General features: G+C 25.5%; 3 protein-coding genes and 1 pseudogene across 7 annotated transcripts in view; 1 reads left to right on the top strand and 3 right to left on the bottom strand.

Moving 5' to 3' along the window:
* Positions 1–1542: 1542 nt before the first annotated feature.
* On the bottom strand, positions 1543–5555 carry LOC112687039 (rab proteins geranylgeranyltransferase component A 1). The gene is made up of 9 exons (XM_025559566.1): positions 5339–5555; positions 3801–3867; positions 3538–3735; positions 3297–3477; positions 2757–3217; positions 2373–2698; positions 2106–2251; positions 1818–2006; positions 1543–1755 (listed from the first exon to the last, which is right to left on the bottom strand). Exons 1-9 carry the CDS (start codon positions 5385–5387, stop codon positions 1618–1620), a joined length of 1755 nt encoding a protein of 584 aa, XP_025415351.1. The 5' UTR covers positions 5388–5555; the 3' UTR covers positions 1543–1617.
* Positions 5556–5661: 106 nt separating this feature from the next.
* LOC112687040 lies at positions 5662–6915 on the top strand (annotated as a pseudogene).
* Positions 6916–15419: 8504 nt separating this feature from the next.
* Positions 15420–19678, bottom strand: LOC112687061 (elongation of very long chain fatty acids protein 4-like). Of its 4 annotated transcripts, none has more exons than XM_025559599.1 (8): positions 19508–19678; positions 17310–17398; positions 17142–17156; positions 16969–17078; positions 16818–16898; positions 16398–16691; positions 15670–15819; positions 15452–15543 (listed from the first exon to the last, which is right to left on the bottom strand). In XM_025559599.1, the coding sequence occupies exons 1-8, from the start codon at positions 19531–19533 to the stop codon at positions 15496–15498; spliced, it is 813 nt and encodes a 270-aa protein (XP_025415384.1). In that variant the 5' UTR covers positions 19534–19678; the 3' UTR covers positions 15452–15495. The 4 variants fall into 4 exon arrangements, with proteins under 4 accessions (XP_025415383.1, XP_025415384.1, XP_025415385.1 ...); XM_025559600.1 differs by having other exon boundaries at positions 16398–16456; positions 16529–16691; positions 16969–17156; XM_025559598.1 differs by having other exon boundaries at positions 15420–15543; positions 16969–17156.
* A 2219-nt stretch (positions 19679–21897) lies between these two features.
* LOC112687049 (elongation of very long chain fatty acids protein 4-like) overlaps positions 21898–24460 on the bottom strand; it is a 32412-nt gene continuing 29849 nt past the window's right edge. For both annotated transcript variants that reach the window (XM_025559577.1, XM_025559579.1), the window contains exon 6: positions 21898–22157. In XM_025559577.1, the coding sequence (XP_025415362.1) occupies positions 22077–22157 (81 nt within the window). In that variant the 3' untranslated portion in view covers positions 21898–22076. The remainder of the gene's footprint in view (positions 22158–24460) is intronic.

Raw genomic sequence — 24460 nt, forward strand, 5'->3', positions numbered from 1 at the left:
AGGAAAATAGCTTCTTCTTTATTTTCAGAATGGGAAAATTTCAAATAAGTCTTGTGATTAAAAATCCTTAGTTCACATATTATATAAATAGGATTTATGAAAGGAAAATTTAAAATATAAGCTGAAAGATAACTTTTACATTATTTAATTAAATTTAGACAAATATGCATAAAAATTAAAAAATCATATCACCAGTAAAGTTATTGCAAAAAGCAACAAATTATAAGTGTTATATTTTAAAATCTATGTTCTACATCTTAATTAAATTAAAAATAAATAATACAGCAGCATTGTAATCAAATATTGTAAACAAGGTTTTACATAAGGTACATCAAATATGAAAAAATAAAACACAAATTTCAGTAATATAAGTATACAAAAAAACAAAATTAAACATAATTAATCAATAAACATGGTGAAATCTAATAAGTTGACTAGAAATTTAAAAAATAAGAAGGAACCAAAACAAATTATATTAAATGTTAGCAAAATAGATGTTAAACAAGTATTTGTGATTGATTCATAAGATTAATGAAATTACAATATGCAATAAAAGTTTCAATTATTTTAGCTAAAGCTATACGGTTGAATATTTTTTTTTTTTTTTACAAAATAATTATTTAAACAGATAGTATAAATTATATTATATCCATTAGATACATTGTAAATATTATATGTTATAAATAGTAAAAAAAAGAGTATGCATATATGTATCTACTAGCTAGAAGAAAATTATATCATGAAATTAATAATATAATTTAAATTAACATATTCATTTCAATAAACAGTAAAGTTAAAGTAAATATAACATTTTTTATCTGGCAATTTTTAATTATTCAAATGTACTTAGTATTTGTGTATATATATATATATATTTAATACATTTTATTTTATTTAGTATGTGATGTTTAAAATAAAACCGTATTGCTTTTTCCAATTAAATATTTTATTGAAAATCGTAAAAATTTAGTGCAAAATAAAATCTTACCAAAGCACAAACAACTAACCTAAATAATAAAAAGAAAATTAGGGAATGTTCTTTCAATTAAGAGGAGTTCATAATTCATATTGTATGAAAACATTTACAGAACCTTAGTAATTATGTAAACAAAAATTTAATAGTGAAATAATTTTGATGTTATCATTAACATAAATAATTACTTTATGATAACACAAATTATTAAAACTACATAAATTATAAAACATTATAATTATGTTTTATATTTTTGTTTTACCATAAATGAATGGCATCTATGATTCCATAATTAAAAAGAAATTTGATTAGATGATACTAAAATTGATTTGATTATAAAGTAATCAATTGCTAAAATATATTATTACGTATTATAAATCATTTTCATTTTTAAAACAATAATAATAAGTAATTTTAATATTTGTTAGTGTGAAAAATATCACAAATGTGTATGTTTTTATATATTCAATATGAACTCCATCTTAATAAAGGTTATATTTTATTAAATAATATTTGTTTAGGTTTTTTTTTAATTATGAACCAATAGTACAATTATAAAAAAGGTATTAATTATCTTAATAATTTGTATAATAATTTTAGCTTATTATGATATAATTAAAGCAAATGCAGGATATTTTATGAATTCATTCTTCTTTTGGTTCTTCAGAACTTTGGAAAGGAGGTCCAGCAGCTTCATCAACTTCAAGAGATAATTCTTCTGGATCTGGAGCACGGGGCAAAAATTCAGAATCTGGGTACATTTTGGAAAAAATTGATTTGGCCTAAAACATATAAATAAAACTACATAAGCATCCGTTTTAAAATAAATACAAATAAACTGTACTTGTTTAACAGCAAATTCATAATCAACTTCTAAATCCGGTCCTGAACATAAATGAACATTACTTGGAACATTCTGAGAAAGATCATATTCCGAAGTTTCAGGACAATTAAAGTATAGGGCATATAAAACTTGAGGTTTTAATGCTTCATTCTGAATGACAAATTCTGTTTTTGTGGCAGAAGAATCACCCTAAAAAAAACTCATATATTAATAATTAGCTAATAACAAAGGCAAATTAAAAAAAAAAAAAAAGTACTTGTCAATTTTATGACATAAATTTAAAATTACCTCTTTTGGTGTTTGAGTTGCCTGAGTATCAGTATCAATTCTAGAAGTAGTACCATCAGCATATTCAGAATGCAATAATGCTTCAACAGCAGGTTTTAAATCGTTAATTGCGTTATCTATTTGCTTAGTTGTCATGTGTAATAAATCTAAAAATGTAATAATACTGATAATTATGTTAATAATAATAATAATAGTTACAATAATTATAATTATAAAATATAACAAAATTATAATTTATTTAAAAAAAGGCATGCCTAGTATTCTTACATAGTCCTGATGGACAAACATGAGTAGATGGTCCAGCTTCAATTACTGTAATGGGCTCTTTCCCTTTAATTGGGAACTGGAGTAATGTCAATGATTCCTTATCTGTGGTTGATATTGATCTATCAATAATGAAGATACCTCTAGAAAGACCAGATTTTGGTACAGAACCTAAGAATTCTGGAGGAGCATCAGCAACACCTAACACGAGGTGATCGCAATCAAGTCTCGATCCATCAGATAGAATTGCTTTACATTCATTATTCTCAACAATTACACTATCAGCTGCCCGTTTTAGATGATAAACACCACCAAAAACAGCACATAGCCTAAAAAAACATTTTTTTTATTTTTCAAAAATGCAACAAAATAATAATTTGAACATACCGACAAAAACATTGAGGAAGTTCTCCAGTACCATACATAGGCCATAAAAATGGTGTGTTACCATAACGACCGAGACTACTCAGAAAACGTTGAGTTCTTTCAACACCAACCATACATGGTGTTGTATCATTTGACATAGCAATAGCATATAAAACATAATGCATAAGATTCTCAGTCAAACCTTTGCTTTCTAAATATTGTTTTAATGTTTTATCTTCAAATCCTTTAAATTCATCGTTCTCTGGTTTATATTCAACACACAAAGTCAAAAGTTGCATTAGTTGACGTTTTTCAATGAGTCCAACATTTTTTGTAGCAAAGACATCTGCTCGAGAACATGGAACAGTTTCCAATTTATCAGATTGCCACGTGAGGATACGATTAACACATCGAAATTCAGCATAACGAGAAATATTTGAAGAAATAAGAAGTTCCACTAATGTACCACGGGAAAAAAGTAACTAAAACATATTAATAAAATAAATAATTTTTATTGATAAATAATATTTCAAAATATCTTTAAAAGAATAGCATACTAACTTTAGGAGCTAAATCCAAGTTAAATTTACGTCCCAAACTTTTAAGTTTAGCCTGACACCAAAGTTTATCATTATATTTTAATGTAGCTTCAGTTTCATTCTGTTTATCCTTACTTTCTTTAGGACTATCTTCAGTTTGAGTATTTTTAGCACTAAGTAAATTACCAACTGATGGAAGTTTTCTATAATAGTAAAGACAGTTAAAAACTAATTATATAAAAATATAATTTCTTTAATCATACTCAGGTATAAACCATTTTTCTTCAATATTAAATACGGTCGAAAATTGATTGCCTATAGTTACAGACTTTTCACTGTCTTGTACTAAGGGAGAAGAAGTTTTAACAGAACCTTCTGTTTTACCATTTCTACATTCATCCAACCACTTTTGAAGAGCTTCAAATGTAAAAGACGCCCACATACCACCGTAATAATCATTTCTGTAATAATAAATGCCAATAGACTTAAAAATTACAAAATTAGTGGTCAAATAATTAAATGTTACCTATCTAAATGTAAAACCCGTTTTCCAATTCGACTAGCAGCAGCAGCAACAATTGACTCTGTCATACCTAAAATTATTTTTAGATTATAATACAAATTGTCATTAGCAAGATTTTTATACCAATCCAAAAGTTAAATACCTTATAAAAGTGTAATGATAATCACATGATCATAGTGATTTAATTTTTTAATAATAATTATTTCAACAGAATATCTTTTTAACATTGCCATCATACACCATACTCATAAGTTAACATTATATTTTTTTTATTATGTTAATTGGATAAATAAATTTTTTTTAAAAAGTAAATAATTTCCATACTATTCAGCCTGTTGTGTCTGATACACTAAAATAAATGGTGGGTCATTTTACTCTTATTTATACAATTATATATAAAATTCATATCAGAAAACCTAATTAAACCCAATTTTTTTTATGTAAATACATTTATTTTAGATATATAATAATATATGTTATAAACACTATTATAGTATATTGAGAAACAAATTGAAAGAAAAATTCAAAATAAACTAAAACAATTGATTTCATAACAGACAAATTTAAAAACTTTTAAAATTATTGATTAAATTAAACCTCTTTTTTTTAATTAAAACATGTATAGTTTTATTTTTTTAGTGCTGAGTAAAAGACAGAATATGTATTTTTCTATTTTATTATTTATTTCATGTTTCATAACAAAATAAAGAAAATTTACTTTCCCATTACCATGACCAATGGACCATGTAATCTCCAACTACACAACCGTTCAATGAACTCTTTGCAAGAAAATAAGTAGAACACCTACTCTTTCTATCTTTAAAATAAAATTACAAAAAAAACGATTTAATGTTTATAACAAGTTTATGATAAAATAATATGCTTAATACCAAAATTTAGTATATTACAAAATATTTGTAGTTATTAATATATGTATTGAAAACATAAAAAATATACTATTTTATAACTTAAATACATATTTCTAACTTACTATTTAATAATAATGAATCAATCAAATATGATTCCAAATAGTTTTCTTTAACTTAAATAATGTGTATTATTAAAAATAAATAAGTAGGTAATAGATACCAACAATATTTTATCAATTATTAAATAATATTAAGACACTAAATATAGTACCTAATAACAATAAGCTTTTAAAAATAATTAATTAAAACTGCTAACTTAAGCTGTATTAGTCATAAGAAAAATGTATTTTTAAAACTCCACCTACTACTAAAGGAAGAAATTTTAAATTATAGATACATTTATTTTCATGAGAAAATTCAATATTTTAAATAATTGTTGAATTACACAATGAGGTTGAAAGAGTTTTAAATCAATTTTAAAAGATACAAATATTCAATACAATCAATTTATAGACTAGCAAGAGGCAAACAAGTACCTATTATCGCATTCGCTTTAAGTTGATCATAAAAACATGGCGAGTATGTTGTACTATGTACACACAAATAAAATGAAAAATATAGTATCCGCGTTTAAAAGCATTAAAAACAAATCACACATATGGAATACATTACCAGTGCCAATGACGATCACTTCATACTTGGATGGCAAGTCGTCTTCCATGATCAATATAATCGCTGGATTTCACTGGATAACAATTCGTAATATCCAAACTCACGTCGAAACAGCGAATTCGATTAACGACGATATTGTGAACTGAGACAGTTGTGATCACAGACGTCAGACGGCAACGTAACGCAGAGTTAAAAATGAATAATTCAGTAATTTACCATTACTGTCGGTAATCAGTTTATGGTACGTTATCACTTGGTATTTTATCGAAATAAGATATTAGAAACCAGAGAAATGGTAACAGCAAAAAACCTTATACTAGGTTATATAGTTTATGGGACGGTAGATTATAATGTACCATGGTTTTTAAGCATGGCACTAAAAATGTTGCCCCGTTATTCTGCAGTATATTATTGATTAAAATATTATTATTATAAATCAGCATAATAACCTAACCTTACTATTTTGCGTGCTTCCCTGATTTTCAAGTTGTCTATGTTTGTCGTACATTCGTAGGCATTATTGGTTGGCTGAAACTTTGAATCGTTCTGCTCTTAAGCTAATCGGCTTTCCGGTGCTGTTTGTTAAGGTGTTCACAAAACTATAAGAAATAAGTGTTAATCTATAGATAAATATAATACTTTAAAGAAATTAATAATAAAAATTAGAAACTTATATTGTTCTGTACTATTCTTCGAATGTAAATTTTTTCCTATTAAATCAAATTTATTTTGAAATAAAGTTATTTTTTTCGATCGATAACCAATCAAGTTTGAATTCAGTGACTTTAGTTAATTGCAATGTCTCAAGAAAAAGCTGTGGAAAAAGTTTCATTACAGTTCATCATTCGGGCTCAAACAGTTGAAGGCTTAGAATTGGCCAAAATCATTAATCAGGCTTTGAATTCTGGTGATATATTTGTGTTTGCCGAACTCTTAGAATGCCCAAACGTTCTTGCACTTGAATCTACTCCGTATGCTCCATATTTGTATGCATTACGTTTGTTCTCACAAGGTACATATTTGGATTATTTAAGCGCAGAGAAATATTTACCGGAACTCACTATGTCTCAGAAAAAGAAACTTCAACACTTGACAATTGTTACATTAGCCAATAAGATGAAAAAAATTCCTTATGATGTTCTTTTTAAAGAGTTAAATGTAAATCATATCAGAGATCTGGAAGATTTAATAATAGAAGCAATTTATTGCAATTTGTTTACGGGTGTATTTGATCAAAAAACTGGCTTCCTGAATGTTGATTGGACGGTTGGAAGAGATGTTGGAAGCATTGATATTGACAATATGATTGACACATTAGAACAATGGGCTGATTCATGTAAGACTATTTTGCAAACAGTTGAAGTCTGTATTGTTAATGCTAATCAAACAAAACAGAATGAACGTAAACATCAAGCTGATGTAAAAAATGAAGTAGCCAATATTAAAAAGGCATTAAGAATCCAATTACAAGATGAAGAAATGTCTGTTCATACTAGTGGCTATTCAAAAATAACTGGTAAAAACATAAAATACAGTGGAGATAAACATTCAAATAAGTAAATAACTATACATTAATATTGTACATGATATAATTTTTAATAACAGTTATTACTTTTTTATTTAAAATAATTGTATTATTTGAAACGTTTACCTAATAAGCTATAAGTATATAATATATAAATAATAAAGCTAAGACTAGATTTAGTATTTATAATCTAACTTAAAATATTTACTTATTGAATATATAAATTATTTTTAGAAAACATAACTGTTACCTATGATTAATATTGTAAGAATCTTTAAAAAATAAATTTAATTTAGTTTACCTTCTATCTCTAGTTTTGTCATACATTTTTTTTTTTTTTTTTGTTTAAATTTAAAATATTAAGCATTAATTAATCAAACTAAAATAAAATATGCAAGCAGTCTTGTATTCAATGTTCGAGTTACATACTTAATCATAAGATATATACATGCCACTTGTATGCAATTTAACTGGCATTGTATTAGACATATTTTACTATTTTAGATTTAAACAATTACTATTTTAATGTAAAAAAAAAAAAAAATGTAGTTTTAAATAAGTGCACAATAATATATTCTTATGATATTTATTTATATTTTATTTATTTACGCATACCTCAATCAGTAACCATTAAAATCAACATCTCAAACAAAATAAAACATTTCTTTAATAACCAAGATGTGAAATGCATATTGCTCCAGCCAAAAGAACAAAACTATATTGACCCTAAAAAATGCAATTATTTAATTTATTTCACCTTAATATACTAATAAGTACAAACCCATAAAATGTCAATTGAATCAGTTTGGTACTATGCTTAATAGTAAGTGAGTGCATTTTATTTTAATTATGTATACATGTATTGAGAAACTTTTAGAATTCCAATTGCTATTTTATTATAATTAAAGAGCGGATTTTTAGGTTCTTAAAAGCTTAAAATATGATACAAATACATATGTTCTAAAAATACCCTAAAATAATCTCTAAATATTCCTTAAACTTATAAATATGCAGATAATATGCTCTAAAAATACTCTACATTTTCCTTAAACTTGTAAATATGTGATAATATGATTTTTTTTTTCTTAAATAGTTCAACAAAAACAATAAATTACTGTTATGGGCAATTCCTTTGGTAACGGGTAAATTATTTAAATATAAAAATTTAAAACAGTTCATACATAAGAATATAAATATAATAACATTATATATAAAAAACAAAATAGTTAAATAAAAACAATGAACAACTTGTATGCACCATTACTTGGTAAAAGATAAATTATTTAAATGTCAAAAATAGATAACAGTTCCATATATAAGAATATAAATATAACAATAAAAAAAATTTTTTCTTAGAAAAATCACAACTCGAAAAATTAATAAAATATGCTTTTTTATGAACAATAATTGAATATATTCAAAAATATGAAAAATAGACTAAATATGCAAAATTAATACTTTCCTACAAACTCTATGATGGATAAATCGTTCACATTATTTATCCTCGTAAATCTACATAAAGCCAATAAAAATATGTAAAAACCTAAAGATCCGCTCTCTAATTATATTATTATATTATTATATATTATATTATATTATTATATTATATTATATAAAAAAAATAAATTTATTAATTTTGTTAATATTGTTTATTTTGAACATCATTGTTTTTTAATTACTTTGGGCTTGCATAGACTTGAAATTTCGATTTATGAAGCAAAATATTTTTAAAAAAAAATTAATGTAACCCACTTACAGTGGCGTAGCCAGGGGGGTTTAAGGGGTTCTACCCCCCCCTTGACCTAAAAAAAGGGAAGACTATTATTGTCCTATCAATGTCTTTATGATCTATTTTTTTCTTTTCATCAACTCTTTTTTTTTTTTTTTTATTTAAGGAAATAATTTTCAATCTGTAATATTTATATACAATACGATAAGTAAATATGATAATATAAGGAACATAACGTGAAATGGCGTTCCACCATGGCCCCATACCATCTAGCTTAAGATAGAGAGTTTTACTTTGTTTTTTTCAAATTAGCGCAGGTGACTTTATGATCTATGATTTATATATGATGAGCATTATTTTAAATAATCAGTTTAAATTTTGTAATGGCTTTTTGGCGAGCAAGTGACTTTATATCGTGTAGTACTATTGTCGCGTACCAATCGATATCGGTGTTGATTGTAGAATGCAGTGATATCCACGGTTTAAGATAGAAAGGTTACACATCGGCGTATACTACGCAATGTTAGACCGTGGTGTACGAGAGTTCTTATCTAACATACGAAAAAGTGAACTACTACTAACGCTCACAGCGGTTGTTAATTGGAGCTACAATATTATAATATGCCCATATCCCACCAAAATATTAAATTTTTGAATATTCAATTATGAATATAATTGAGTTAATAACAAAATTATTATCACGATTCACTGTAGTCTGTGTTTGGTTATTGGTTTTGTGAATTTTCTAATACGTTTATTACCTTAGATCATTATGCCTAATTATTGTGCAATTCGTGAGTCACATAATGTTCCTAAAACTCTTTTTGGCATTCCTAAAGAAGACAAATTAAAAAAACTTTATTTATTTGAGTTACAAAATTAATTCCACAAGTTTAACGTTTATTTTTAGATACATCCACAAAAGCCTCACATACAATGAAAAATGTATAAAAATTTATTTAACTATGATTCCCAACAATTAATTAAAGTGTGTCCTAAAATTAATAAAAATTATTTAGAAATTAATAATTTGGCAAAAATGAAAGTTAAATATGCCAGTCAGGTAGTTGAATTTTGAAAATATATTTGTTCTTCTTTTAGTTAATTGATTGTTATAGATTTTCAGTTAATCGATGGCAGTTGGAATTGAGTTTCATAAGAAAAAAACATTAACAAGGGTTTGAAAATTATGAAGAAACGATAAAATTTACCCTTTTTACGAACAACTTATTTTATGCCCTTAATAGAAAATATCCGGCTAAAGGGATTAAGGAAAAAAGCAATGATTTAGAGGTCTTATTAAAGTTGTATGCTGTGTACTAATGGTTTCATAACATTTGTGGTTTATTTAACAAGAAATTATTTAATTATGATTAATAACTAATAATGTACTAATGTTATATATTAGTATAATAATAGTACAATAGTATTATAATAAGTAATAGGTACCTATGTTATAATATTTTAAATGTAATTTGCACATTATATAATATATTGATGTAGATATTGTATTATGTGGACAGTGTAGTGTGGACCAAATTAGTTATTCTGTTTAAGGTATTGGAAGGATACAAGGACAGTTCTATCCAACTTAACAAAGTGTTGCATGATTGTATGTACATGTATTCTACTTTTTTATACGGGAAGTATTTTAGATAGTTGTATTTTAAAATATTTGTTAATTGTAACTATACAATTTTTATGAACAAAATAATCAATAATTACAGTCTTAACAAAATAATATTTTCTTTTAAGGTATTAAAAGATGTACTAAAATTATTGTAAAATGGGAATGTGCCAAACATAGAATTGAAATATTTTTTAATATTTTTGTTTTATTTATTGCTATGTAGATGAGGCAGCATAGTTACACTAAAACAAATGAGTGAAAAAAATTAAATTGTACAAAAAAAATTATCAAAATTAGTTACTTCTTAAATTAAATGTTATTACTTATTTTAATTGATTAAGAAATTAATTGAAAATTTAAAAAAAAATAAATATTAAATTTATTTAGTCTTGAATTTATATTATATTAATAATATTATATTTTCCTTTTTGCTTGTTAGAGAATTTGAAACCATATAGTTACCAGTTAAATCCAGAAAAAGTATATTAGAGGTTATATATATTTAGAATAAAAAATATTAATTTTTACAATAGGCACTACGCACGAATTAAGTGGTTTTAAAAAAAAAAATAAATATCAAGATTTAGTTTTGTGAACTGTGACCATCCATTGATGAATCTTCATAGCATTTATTTTGTTCCTGTTTTTTTTTTTTTTTTTTGTAACTTTTGTGAACACGATTATTCAAAATAAGAATACAATTTTTATGATGTTTATGTAAGCAACTAGATAGCACTATAATGTAACATTTAACAGATTTCTGATAAGAACAATTGGTGATCACTAGGGCTTGGATTTTAAAGCAAATGCTTCTTTTTATATATTTAAGATAGAAATCTAATTTTTATACATAAATTCGTTTCACGTTAATCTGATTCGAAATAAACGAATTTATTTTTAGTATAAATGCTTTTTTTTGCTTTTTCATTGCTTTTTTCAGCTATTCTAGCTGTGGAATTTTTATTTGTTTGTTATGATATAGTAATGAAAAAAAATGTTTATATAATTTATAAGAAATGTGAAAACCCACAATAATAATTATAAAATTAATATAAATTTAGATATTATATTTTACCCATCGCCGGACCGTGACCGTACCATTAAAGTCCGTTCACACGATCCCGAATCGGCGGTTTTGCCGTATCGTTGATCTTACCGTATAAGCCAGTGTCAATATAATTTAAATGCATATATTCAGACGACACGGCATTGTACTATATTCGGTAAAATTACCGATTAGGTCGATTTTGTCATTCGGTTTTGTCTCTGCAAATCGTTTTCGGTCGTACGGTAAAAAAAACCGATTCGGTTTATCGTGGCAATGTATTTATAGACACTGCGTTCAGGTAATTCGATATTTTGACCGATAGTGTGTCATTTTTTGTCTGTGCTACTGTCGAATAATTTGGTATCGACATTCGAAAATAATTAAAGAATTTTGTTTTGTCCTGTCGTAATTGACACATTAGCGTATTAAAAGAGCCCAAAATATTTTTTCGTCTCACAATAGGATGTACCCAGAATCTTCGATTTGAAATCCGTTGCGGTTGACGATACTTACGATACCAGTATATTAATATAAATGTATTCAAGTTCATCTTCTCGCGTCTTAATGCGAATACGATATAAATGCAACTGAAATTCGAGTACGGTGTAGGGTTGAGTACGGTGTACGGTTAAATTACCATACCGTCTGAACACTAACCGAAAGATACCGAATCAAGAAAATAAAATCAAATAATATAATATATATATAATAATCAAATAAATCAAATAAAATCAAGAAAATAGCCGATACGGTAAAAATATCGAATCGTGTGAACGGGCTCTTAGTGTGGAACGACCATGTAATGTAATAAATGTAATGTATAGATTATCGATCTACAGACATAGCTTAGAAGTCTATAGCTTATCGGTTATTGAATATAGCCTGTAGAAACTACTCTCAGTACTCACTAATCGAAAAACATCGATATCGAAGTATGCACCGATTACTTCCGTAGATATAGAGCGGTCATTTACTATGTATAAAAACATCCTGTCAGACAATAGAGTCAGTTTCACTTCTGAAAATCTTGCCAAATATATGGTAGTAAATTCTTTTTTTTAGTTTAAATTAATTTTTAAATTTTTTTTATTCAGTTATATAAAATTATAACTAATTTATGTTAATTTTTTGTTATGCTTTTTTTTCCTTTTTTTTTAAAAATAAATAAGCTTCATTTTTACTTTTTTTAAACAATTTTGTGCTTTTTTTGTTATTTATTATGCTTTAAAATCCGAGCCCTAGTCATCACAAAATAATGACTCGTTGTGCAACCATTCTATCTAAAGCAGGCGTGCATCCAGGATTTTTGTTTGGGGGGGGGGGCTTAAACATTTCTATTACAAGTAAACAATTGCCATTAATTTTCTATTAATGTATAACTAACATAATAATAAGACTTGAAAAAAAATTTCACTTTTCATACCTATCATTGTAATATTATACTTGTGACGATATGATATAATGTATAATTTAATGTAAAACATATTTTTTGGGGGGGGGATACAGCCCCAAAGCCCCCCCTTGGGTGCACCACTGATCTAAAGCCATGGTGATAACTCATTAGTTATAATCATGGTTTAAGATATACTATATATATATATATATATATATATATATTTAAGTCAAGGTGGATTTGATTTGATTGAGCTACCTCGACTTAAGTATATCTTAAACCGTGGTTTTAATTTTACGATTCAATTAGGGATGGCAATTTTTTTGTGAACATCGATGTTTTTAAAAAAAACAAACATACATTTTATAGGAAAAAAATTATTTTTCTTTGCCATAGTCCACAAGCTAAATTAATTATAAAAAATTTAAATTTAAACATCAACTCAATTTATTTACTTATTTATTAAAAAAATTTAAAAAAACATTGTGTAAAAAATTAAATTTAAATTAAATGAATACACTTCAAGTCAAATATAATCACAATAAATTCCAATGTTATAACAACATTTTTTTATACGTTATAATTTGAAATTATAAAACCAATGTTTTCATTCATATCGAAGACAAAATTGATTGGCCGTTGTTTAAAAAAATCAATTTTGATGCCGATTTTCCACATAACCGGTTTCATTTATTTATTTTTGGTAAATATTTTAGTTTATTTCTATAATTAGGTATTACAAGGCTATTATGATATTTTTCTAGCGATAAGACTATCCAAGTGTTCCGAAAATCATCAACAAATCTAGAGGATTCTTCAGTGGATTGATTGGAGTTTAGAAACACCTTTTTGGGGCATTGCGTTGTAACGAGTTGGTTAATACGTTTGACCGCCATCAACCGCTATGATATTAACAAATTATCAATTATATTTAAGCAATAGTCGATTGTTATGAATTAACTAATAAAATACAACATATCATTGAATAAAATATTAATTGAAAATCGTAAATTAAATCTTCAAAATGAATTTTCAAAACATATCTCATTACATATTTTTTTTTAAATCATCTTCAAGAAATGAATACTTGTTTAGATAAGAAAAAAACGTTATTGTTAAATCAACTTAAAAATACTAAAGCCCGTATTACTACCTTTATGTTAGTTACGAGTTTGTAAAATGACTTAGACTTTAAAATTAATTTAAGACTAAATTTTAATCGAAATATTGATTTAGTTGAAGCCATGTCATTAGCAGATAATGTTTCTAATGTGTTAAATAATATCAGAAATAATGCTGAAGAAAAATTTGAAAAAATATTCATGGAAGTGAAAGAAAAATGTATAGGTATTACTTGATATTGAAATAACTTTACCTCGTGTTACAAACATACAGAAAAATCGTTTTAATGAAAAAACTACTTGCCCAAACGATTACTATAAAATATCATTGTTCATTCCATTTTTAGATAACTTTATTAGACAGCTTCATGATAGGTTCATTGTGCATAAATATCTGATCGTCAATTTTTGGTGTTTCTTGCCAAACAATAATTTGCCAGATAAAGAAGAAATATTAAAATTTGGCAAAAATGTATTGTGAAGATTTAAAATGTAGTCCTAATTCGGTAATTGGAGAAGTATTAACATGGACACAAATGTTTGTTGGAGTAGAAAAACTATAAAATGCATTGGAAGCTTTTATAACATGTAACCCACTCATTTTTCCATTGACATATACTTTTGCAAATACAAGCTACACTTTCCAAACTACAGCAAGCAGTGAAAGGTCATTTTCTACCTTAAAAAGACTTAGAACTTACCTCAGAAATACTACTACAAAAAATCGACTAAATAGTTTAGCATTACTAAATATTCATCGTGAAATAGTTTTAACTACAGATGAAGTTCTTGATGACTGCTAAAATCTCAAGAAAAATAAGATTGCTATAACTTATACATTATACCTAATTTAGAATGTAAATGCCAATATTATATAAATATTTTTAATTTATACTTATACTTATATTACAATTTAATAAAGATTTTTTTTTATACTCTTACCTGTGTATCTATATTTAGTAATAAATGTATAATCTGTACAAGAGTTATAAATAATAATAACGTTCACAAATAGGTCTAATCAAGAATGTATTATTCAATTTGCATACAACTCAGTGGTCCATTTACAGTTTTACCATACCGCGGCAATAAATTTTAGTGATGTGCAAAAAAATAAACCCCCTCCCCTCGGATGATTCCTAGCTACGTCACTGGCCACTGGCTTTGCTGTAATGTTTATTAACAAAGGCAAAAAATAAAAAATAAAAAAATAAAAAAATTAATAAAAAACCCACTGAATATCTAAAACTATCTAATATAAAAACTTTATTTAAAAATTATCATATTTAAATTGTTTATTACATTTATTTTGATAATTTACATATTTAAAGCAATATTAATAAGTAAAAATATTTAAAAAAATTTTAAACTCTAATACCACATTATAAAAAAAATTTAACATACAGTACAAAAAATTAAAAAAAAATTAAATGATTTAATCAAATCAATTAACTACATAGTAAAATTTAATAAGTTTTACAATGAAGATATTTTTTAAAAAATTGGAAGAAAGTTAACAATTGACCAAAAAATGTTGAAATATAGTTTTTGTACTATAATGTAATAAATAAGATTTAAATTTCAACTAAAAAAATATCTCATGGTTACAAATTTTAAAAATTAAGCTCTAATTTATTGATTTATGTATTGATCTCTATTAAACCAAAATATTTCTTATGCCTGGTAAATTTTAATATTTTTATTAAAATCATCACAATTTCTTTAAACATTGACCAACTTCTTCTTCATCTTTCCTTATCTGTAATAGTCAATTTAAAAATTTAGGGAATGGGTGCCATAAATTATGTATAAAAATTATGAACATTCAGCATTTATACATTATATTAGTCTTCATACTTTATACAACTATTCTTATTTTACATACCTTTTTAATATAGTTTTTCTTATAAAAATCGCCAAATAAAACCAACATTGTGAACATATAAAAAACAAGTAAATACTTCATCCATAATGGCCATTTACAACCACTGTGTATGGCATTAATTCCTAATGGCAGAGCAAATGTAAACTGAGCCTAAAATAAAAAATGTAATGAATAACTTTTAATGATTCACTAAAAGTATAAATCAATTAAACATATTAATTTAAAAATTTTACCTAAGTATTCATTTTAAATTAGGTACTTTGTATATCTGCATTACAAATTAATTAAATATATATATATATATATATATAAGTATGTATATTATGTAATTACTAACTTTTTTAGAACAAACATGGGAGTGTTACTAATCAATAAGATGTAAAATATGTGTTATGAATCTCTTAAAATTTTAAAAACATTTATTTTGGTATCTTGAGTATTAAAAATCGATAAGAATACAAGGTTTTAGGCTCTTCTCGCTTTGCTCAACTCAATTATTAAGAATGTGGTATTATTTAAAACAGTTTTAAGTTGATCTTAGTATACAATCGTGACCCGTAACAGTTCAATAATAATATTAGGTTTGAAATGCCAATATTTATTGAAATTTTTAATATCAAGTATATTATCTACTTTTAGAGTTATAACTTATTAGTGTGTATTAATATGCTTAGTAATAAAAGCTTTAAGATGATTGTAACAGTATTATTAGTATTATGAGTATTTACCAACTGAATGATTGTTACGAATTTTTTGTATTTCATGATTTTCGTACAGTGCATTGCAGCTAGCGTGTAATACAAGTACATTATAATGTGTACAAAACTATTAATTAAAATAGGTAGGAATGCTGAGCCACCTGGTACGTATTTGGTACCTATCCATGAGAATACAAACATTGTTGAATGATGGTAAACGTGAAGAAAAGATAATTGATTGTTTTTCTTTCGAAGCATAAAAAATATGGTGTCCAACAATTCGAAAAAATTCGTCAAATAAAACAACCATACGGCCACCGCTATCTGAAATAAATGTGAGAATTTAAATTTATAAAAACATTCACGGCGCCTACGATTGTTCAAAAGTAGTTTTTAATTTTTGTGATTTTTTATTTATTGGGTTGTGAAATGATCGACGTCAATTTTTACCCTGAGTTCAGCTTCTGGGTTGACGTAGGTTATTGGCTGACACATCCAACTGTAGTTCAGTTTGATAGCCATCAGTAATAACTGTAAACAGAGATAAAATATATTTTCATTGTGCGTATTTAATTATGCTTGGAATACAACTTTTTTTTACCTCTGTAAAGATGAATACATTTACCAATATCATAATAACGTTGTAAATTATCAATATGTATTTTAAATTGTATGCTGAACGTTTCTGCATGTACCGCGGAGTCAGCCATACTATTAATAAATAACAAATGGTTATGGTTAATGTAGTAAGCCCCGAGTTGACCATCCACCAACCTTTAGTTCTACTATCTATAACAATTCAGTGCACACATAATATAGTTACTAATCTGCATTCATGTACCACTGTAAATTAAAATAGTGCGATACAACACTTAATTATAGTACTCCATATTCAAATACTATCAGAACAAAAATTACACGACTTTCATTATTCTAACTCACCACTTAAGGATTCTGACCATTGGTTAAACTGTTCCACTTGTTCAAATATTGCAGATATGTTATAATCCAAACGGAATATTGTATATCCCCTAAAATGACATTGTTTCAACAATAAACAAATTATTAAAATATATTTAAAGGAGACACCGTATAATTGTATGTACGCGTATAAATATAACATAATTATATGAATAACTTAATAACATCATAGTATTTACTATTGATCATTGAACACAATAAGAGTACAGGTATTAAAATATGTGAACTTTAGCCACAACTAGCTTCCCTAAACGGCGTTACATTTATGTTTTTTATATCCACGCATGCAATTAGACTATTATATATTTTTTCTTTAAAAAATTATTATTAAGGAACGGATTTAAATGCAAATGCATATGTGTATTGGATTAAGTTTTTTGAAATCTGATGAGAATTGTCCCCGATTTAGACCATTATTAAAGAAATAACATTAATTTTATTTTGCATATTTCATGCATATTTGTAGTTTTATAGTGTACATTTTTATTTATAGCATATATATTTGTTTCACTTTATATTTTTACGTTCACAGCCACAAAATATAGATAAAATAAAGACCGGTCGTTATAGCCAAAAATAAAATGACATATGGTAGACTACATATGAGTATACACAAATTATATTAATATAGATAAATTCATATGATTGATTGAACACTTGAAGTTAATGGAATTGCGGAAACCAATCAGTCAGTGCGTATATTTTTAAGTATAAAACTGTTGCAGTTTTTGTGATTTTTTTTTTTTTTACTATCCGTTCGTAACTTGAAAATGTTTAAAATAAAAACACTAATGATTCGTTTACAAACATACGTAAACGAACATAATGATATTTTTAAAAACTATGGTTTAGTTTTGTATTACAATATTTCTGAAATTTTTACATGATTTAAGAAAAATATTTTTGATTTAATTATAAGTGCATATTTTGCAGCATATTACACCATTTTTTGGAAGCATATTTTGTGGATCTAATGTGCATATAAATCCGTTTCCTAATCATTACATATATGTAAACAATATTATTGTTGTATACTATAAAATGCAATTAAATCCATATATTGAATGTTCTCAAACGAACTAAATACTATTATTTGATTGTTGTTATAATGTTTTATATTTTTTTCTTGACCAAACTCTGGTGATAAACATGCATCAAAAGTCTCATAAAGTATTTCATATGATCAGCATTTAAGCCCCGAAAATGCTAATTATAAACCGGTATAAAAACATAGGTAATTTAATTTAACTGCTAAGAAAAAATATAAATCGTTATTACTCTACGTATTAAGAAATGCAAAACCACGAGTAATTCAATTTGAAGGTGTTAGTCAAAAGATTTTAGTGTTTAGTACGTCATGTCAAAATATTTTAAAATTTAAAATAGTCGAGTTTTTTTTTGGTTACTGTAAGAAGGATCCCAATATTATCGTTATCGATATTACCATATCAACAAACATAAGTGCAAATATTTTTAATAATTATAGATCCTTAATTAAATATAATAAACAGTAATGCAGGGCCGTATTTACAAATTTTACATCCCGGGTCAACCATATTTGAACGCACCTTCCTCCAAAAAAGAAATACAATTTTTTATTTTTTTAATAGATTTTCAGTTATAATTTTTTATTTAACTACTTATTTATTTTAATTCATTACGCACATAATTTTACTGAGAATTTTTATTTATTATTTATTTTATAATATTTACAATATTTATTAACACAATATAACACTGGTCTATAGCGTTGCCTGGCCGCCACCCCCCTAAATGGATCACCTGGGTCAGATTTTCCCGTTGCCCCTTTTTAGGTAAATACGGCCCTGAAGTAGTACCTACCGCAGATTAAATAAAACGTTGTGAACTTGTGTTTTTTAATATATCAAAACATAATAATAAAGATGATATTATATAGGTAGTTCAGAATTTATTAAAGTTCGAACAACATCAATTATTATAAAAATTGAATAAATTATGGTTGATTGTGACTATAAATTATAACTACGAATTTTTTTCCAGCCTATATATTATAAAATATTGCAAAAACATATCGGGTGTTTAAAGATTTGTTGTGCTCTTGATAAATATGCTTTTAAAATAGTTTATTTAAATCGATAATAAATGTTACTTTGAATACGAAATACGTAATTACATACTCGTTTGGCGGTGCGGTATACATCATACATACGTATATATATGTGTGTATTATGTTGGTGCGCAAGACGAATAGGTTGTTTTGCAGTTTAGTTACACTTTGATTTTAATTAATAAATAATATAAAAAACAAAACAAAAATGAATTACGAACGAATTAGTATTTACATTATACTATCTCTATTTTGTATTAAATAATTATACCAAGACGAAAAGTAAAACGGTGTAAAAAAAAATTAAGCGAAAAACGTAAAAAAAAAAAAAAATTTAAAAACAAAATCGGTATGCAGTGGCAACTAGTGGAGTGTGTTCCATACTATGTGTTTTATACATTGTAGACACCCCGATTGCGGCGTACCCGTACAGACGAATGAGAGGAGATCAATGTTCGACGAAATATTGCGCATGCCCCGTAATTGCTGTAGAGTTTGTGCGCAAAACGTTGTGCATGCGTCGCGTTATCAACGGCAACGGTTATGGATAAGGTTACAACATTTCAAATCCGATGTACGTTAAAATAATAAAATTAAATGCGTTTATGAACCGTGTACGCAATACATAAGAAGCATTCAAGTCAGTCAGCGTTGGAGCTATCATGAACAAAGTGTAATTTAAAAGTTATACAGTTTGTACTGCGAAATTTGCAAGACTTAAGTGCCCCTTGGACAATTCTGAAGCTACTTAATAAATCAATATTGATAAATATTATGTATAAATCAATTTGTTATTATTAAAGCACGTAAAATATTATGAATTTGATTATATACGTGTTAGGAAGATAAAATAGGTGATGTAAAAAAACGAGACGAGTGGAGGTTTAGGACAAGGGTGGCGGACCCTAAATATTTGGGAGAATGGTAAAGGAGAAGAAGTAGAAGAAAATACATGTTAGTAAGTTATAATAAATATAATAATTTAAAATAAATTAATTAATAACAATAATAATATAATGTGGTAACTATAGTTTTCATAATGACAAGCTGGATTTTCTTTTATTAACATATGTTTATCAATTATCTGTTTATTATTAAATATTTATAGTTTCATAGAAAATATTCACATCCGACAGAACTATATTACATGTGTATTTTTAATTTTCGTGTAAAGATAATATTAGTCAGAGGACGTAGTTTATTTACTGCCACGGGGGCCCTTTCCTATATAGCTACGTTACTGATTCAACTAGAACATCAGCACATATTTAGAATTGTGTACCCCCATCTCCTCATGTCGATGTACTTCAGACAATGACTATACCACATATATCCCCATAAATTCTTTTATTTTTATTAATAAAATTATTTTCTTCAATTATAAAATAAAGATAAAATAAGAATAAAAATCAGCCACGTATGATACTGTCAATAATTAATGGACTTTTGCCTTATTCTCTTTAATTTTATAAATACGATGTTGACACCAGATTTGAGATTTAGCCCCTTCCCCTCATATAAGTACAGTATTAGGCAATTCAAATTCAGTAAGTACAATCAGATTTTTCGAATCCCTTATCTCCCTGGTCTGCTGACATAATACTTAAATGTTCCCATACATCAAGGTAGTGTAGGAACGTTATCTTAAGAATTATAATAGCTCATGTGTAATGCATTTTTTTTTTTTTATAATATGAAAGTTATAAAATATGTTAAAAAAAAAAAAAAAGAAAAAACATTATTTTTTCATTTTCATTTTTTACCATTATTTAAAACACGATTATTCAAATAATTTAATTTAAAACAATACACAAGTATTATAATTACTATTTTTTTTCATATGGTGAAACATTATTATGTTACATATTAAATTACATATGTAGAAATAAGTAATATTTTTTACAAAAACATTGTTTGCATATTATATTATATTGAAATCATTTTTTGCTTATAATATTAATTGAACATTAAAAGGTTTTGAATCATTTTACCGATTTGCATACGTACATGGTAATCAATTGGGTCCCTATCAAAATATGTCTATTGTCATCTATTGTCAGAAAACATTGTCTGTCTAGAATCTAGAAATAAGCTAACATACATTATTTCAGTAAAATGACCAAAGGATTTATACATTTATTATTTTAAAATACTCGTTATCTACTTGCTAAATTAGAAAATTGGTTTAATAACACGATGCAGATCAAATAAAAAATATAATAAAATATTTTTATATGAACATTAAAAGTAAATACTTAAGTCCTTATAGTGGCTGTTACATAATTTACATTTAATGTAAACACTTTTCCGCGTTATTTATATTCCTAATACCTTGTTAGTATTTAATTTTTTTAACAAAAAATAGATCATTTGAATAATCGTGAGCAGGAATATAACAATTATTAATACCAATGAAGAAGACTATGAAGAGTTTTACGAAAACAAGTCACAAAATTACATAGTTTATATAATATACTATTAGCATACATTTTATTTTAGATTAAGATATAAAATACATAAACATGATGAATAAGAACAAATTATTTTCAGTTCTTACGCATTTTTGTATATGCTTCTCGAGAAAAGTTAATCAAATTTCATAAATACGTAATATAACTACAACAATTATTTTTAGGATACTAATGATTTTTTTTCGACGTGCATACGCTATTTTCTGTATACTCGTACTTTCTGCTGACATTGGAATTATTGTTTGTGCCCTAAAACAAACAGGCATGTTAAATTTAAAAACAAACATTACATATTATAGTAGTAAATAAGATCATATTAGATTACATTATAATATTACAATAATAATTTGTAACACAGCTAAATGTTTAGCAGAAGTACATTTATTTACAGTTGAAAAAAAATGAAGACGTTTTTATTAATATAATTAAAATTATAAATTATAAAATCATTAATACTTGTAAATTTATACATAAATAAATAAATAGTTTTTATATATACTCTTAGTAAAAAATGATTAAATAAATAAAAGTTTATTTTGGAGTGTTATTATATTTGTGTAGTACGACCAGTCTCATATTAAAAACTTATCAATAGGACATTTACAAAGTCAATAAAATCGCGACTATATATGAAAAAAAAAATAGTGGGAATTTTATTTTTTCATATTCATTTACGACCTTATTGACTTTATATGTACACTGACAATTTATTTTTAATTCATTAAAAAAAAAAGTTCAAAAGTTATAAATCTACGATGGTACAGAGAAAGAAAACGTTAATTTATATAATGTGATTGTAAATAACTCTTCATTACAATTAATATTAATAATATAATTATTAATTCATACCTTACACATATTTTTTATAATATTATAAAATCACTTATTTTTTAGAAAAATTTAACCCCTAGCGCCATCAACCACACACATAATATGAAAATACACCACTATCTACATACTCGTATATATATACATATATATGTATTAGAGAGGTCCTTAATTTTTATCAATGAATATTTCATGCTTGGTTATATTTAACCGCAATTTTATTTGATATCATATAAAAGTAATTTAGGTAGAATTTGATGATGATGACTTACCCTCTTTCCGTGCCTCAAAAAGATTGAAAAGTCCATTTTTTTATGAAAAAACAAAATTAATTTTTTACTTATTTGGTGAACATTTTGCCTTTAAATTGTTTTAATTAATTTAACAAACTGTTGAAGGTAGAATTATGAGTTTTTTTATAAATTATTTTAAATTTAATTTTATAGAATTATCTCATTAATAAATATATCTTTTCATTGATAGTTCTATTGTTACAATCGAATTCATTAATTTGTTAGCATATATTTTTTAAAAAATATTATTTTTCAATAATACGTGTATTTTAATGGAACATGTAAAACTTTTTCCACAGAATTATAAAAGAAATAACTCATACAGTTATGAAACAATATAAATATGTCAGTGAAATTAATAGTAATATTTTTTTTTTTAATTTCAGTGTTACACTCGGAGTATGCATTACCGTATTCTTGTAAAACCTATTAATTTCCACAATATTTTCTTCGATCAAATACCACACATGATTGATATATTTCTTCATGGCAACATCTTCTAATCCATTATTTTAATCCATAATCTTCCAAATTTTTTTTTTTAAAGTAATAAATATTTTATAGGTGGTGTTAGTAAATTTGAAACTGTGAACAACGCTTATAGATAGTATTAAATAACATACTTCTTCAAGTTAATTTAATTCTCTTGTAGTAAATTTAAATTAATCACTGTATAATAACACTGTAAGGCGATAAATAGCTTTTCTATCCATCGTGCCAAATGATAAACAACTGATTATCGAAATTTAAATATACGGTGGAAAGGGAGTTTAAACTTTCTAGAGATATTAAAACCAATTCGATAAATTCTCTATAGCTGTTTCTGGAAATATTATAGTTTAATCGTTGTATACAAAATAAAGAAATTTAATATACGTCTTTAAATTTTCATATGAGATATAAAAATTAGAATACATTCTAAATTTGCTAAAGCTTATATTTTTTTAGTTATTTTTGAATCAATTGAATAAAGGTACATTAGGAACATTCATAACAGTTACTTTCAAAAAAACTGCTTGGAAAACTAATTCAAATATATAAAATGAAAACACGTAAAAAATAAAATATCGCAATTTGATAATTCTAAAAAAACACTTGTCCCATTCGAACGACCATTGTTGGACGCTGAGAAATCACATACAAACGCTTGAACTTTATTTATTAAATCGCAATCTTATAATAAATCGAATACTGTCGAAGATGTTTGTTTTCTTGTATTTATAGTGCTTATTATTAGAAAAGAGTCCTACGAGTTTTTCTAAATTTGAAGCTGAAACAATTACAGGAAGTCTATGCATTTTTCTTTAGTTACCATGAAAACCAATAATTTAGAACTCCAGTGTACAACTACATAATTTAAATGCTGTTATATCAGTTATTAATAATAACTGATATAACAGCATTTAAAGTTTTTGCGGTATCGGTTCAAAT

The sequence above is a fragment of the Sipha flava genome, unplaced genomic scaffold (genome assembly GCF_003268045.1).
Source record: "Sipha flava isolate LNK unplaced genomic scaffold, YSA_version1 32_pilon_pilon, whole genome shotgun sequence".
Lineage (NCBI taxonomy): Eukaryota > Metazoa > Arthropoda > Insecta > Hemiptera > Aphididae > Sipha > Sipha flava.

Coding starts and splice junctions, on each gene's coding strand:
- LOC112687039 (XM_025559566.1), bottom strand. CDS start 5,387: ATGGAAGACGACTTGCCATCCAAGTATGAAGTGATCGTCATTGGCACT. Junction 2,252..2,372: donor TGTTTGTCCATCAGGACTAT/GTAAGAATACTA, acceptor TTACATTTTTAG/ATTTATTACACATGACAACT. Junction 2,007..2,105: donor CAACTCAAACACCAAAAGAG/GTAATTTTAAAT, acceptor AGTTTTTTTTAG/GGTGATTCTTCTGCCACAAA.
- LOC112687061 (XM_025559598.1), bottom strand. CDS start 19,533: ATGATGTATACCGCACCGCCAAACGA. Junction 16,899..16,968: donor ATGTATTCATCTTTACAGAG/GTAAAAAAAAGT, acceptor CTCTGTTTACAG/TTATTACTGATGGCTATCAA. Junction 15,544..15,669: donor AGAAAAACTATATTAAAAAG/GTATGTAAAATA, acceptor TGACTATTACAG/ATAAGGAAAGATGAAGAAGA.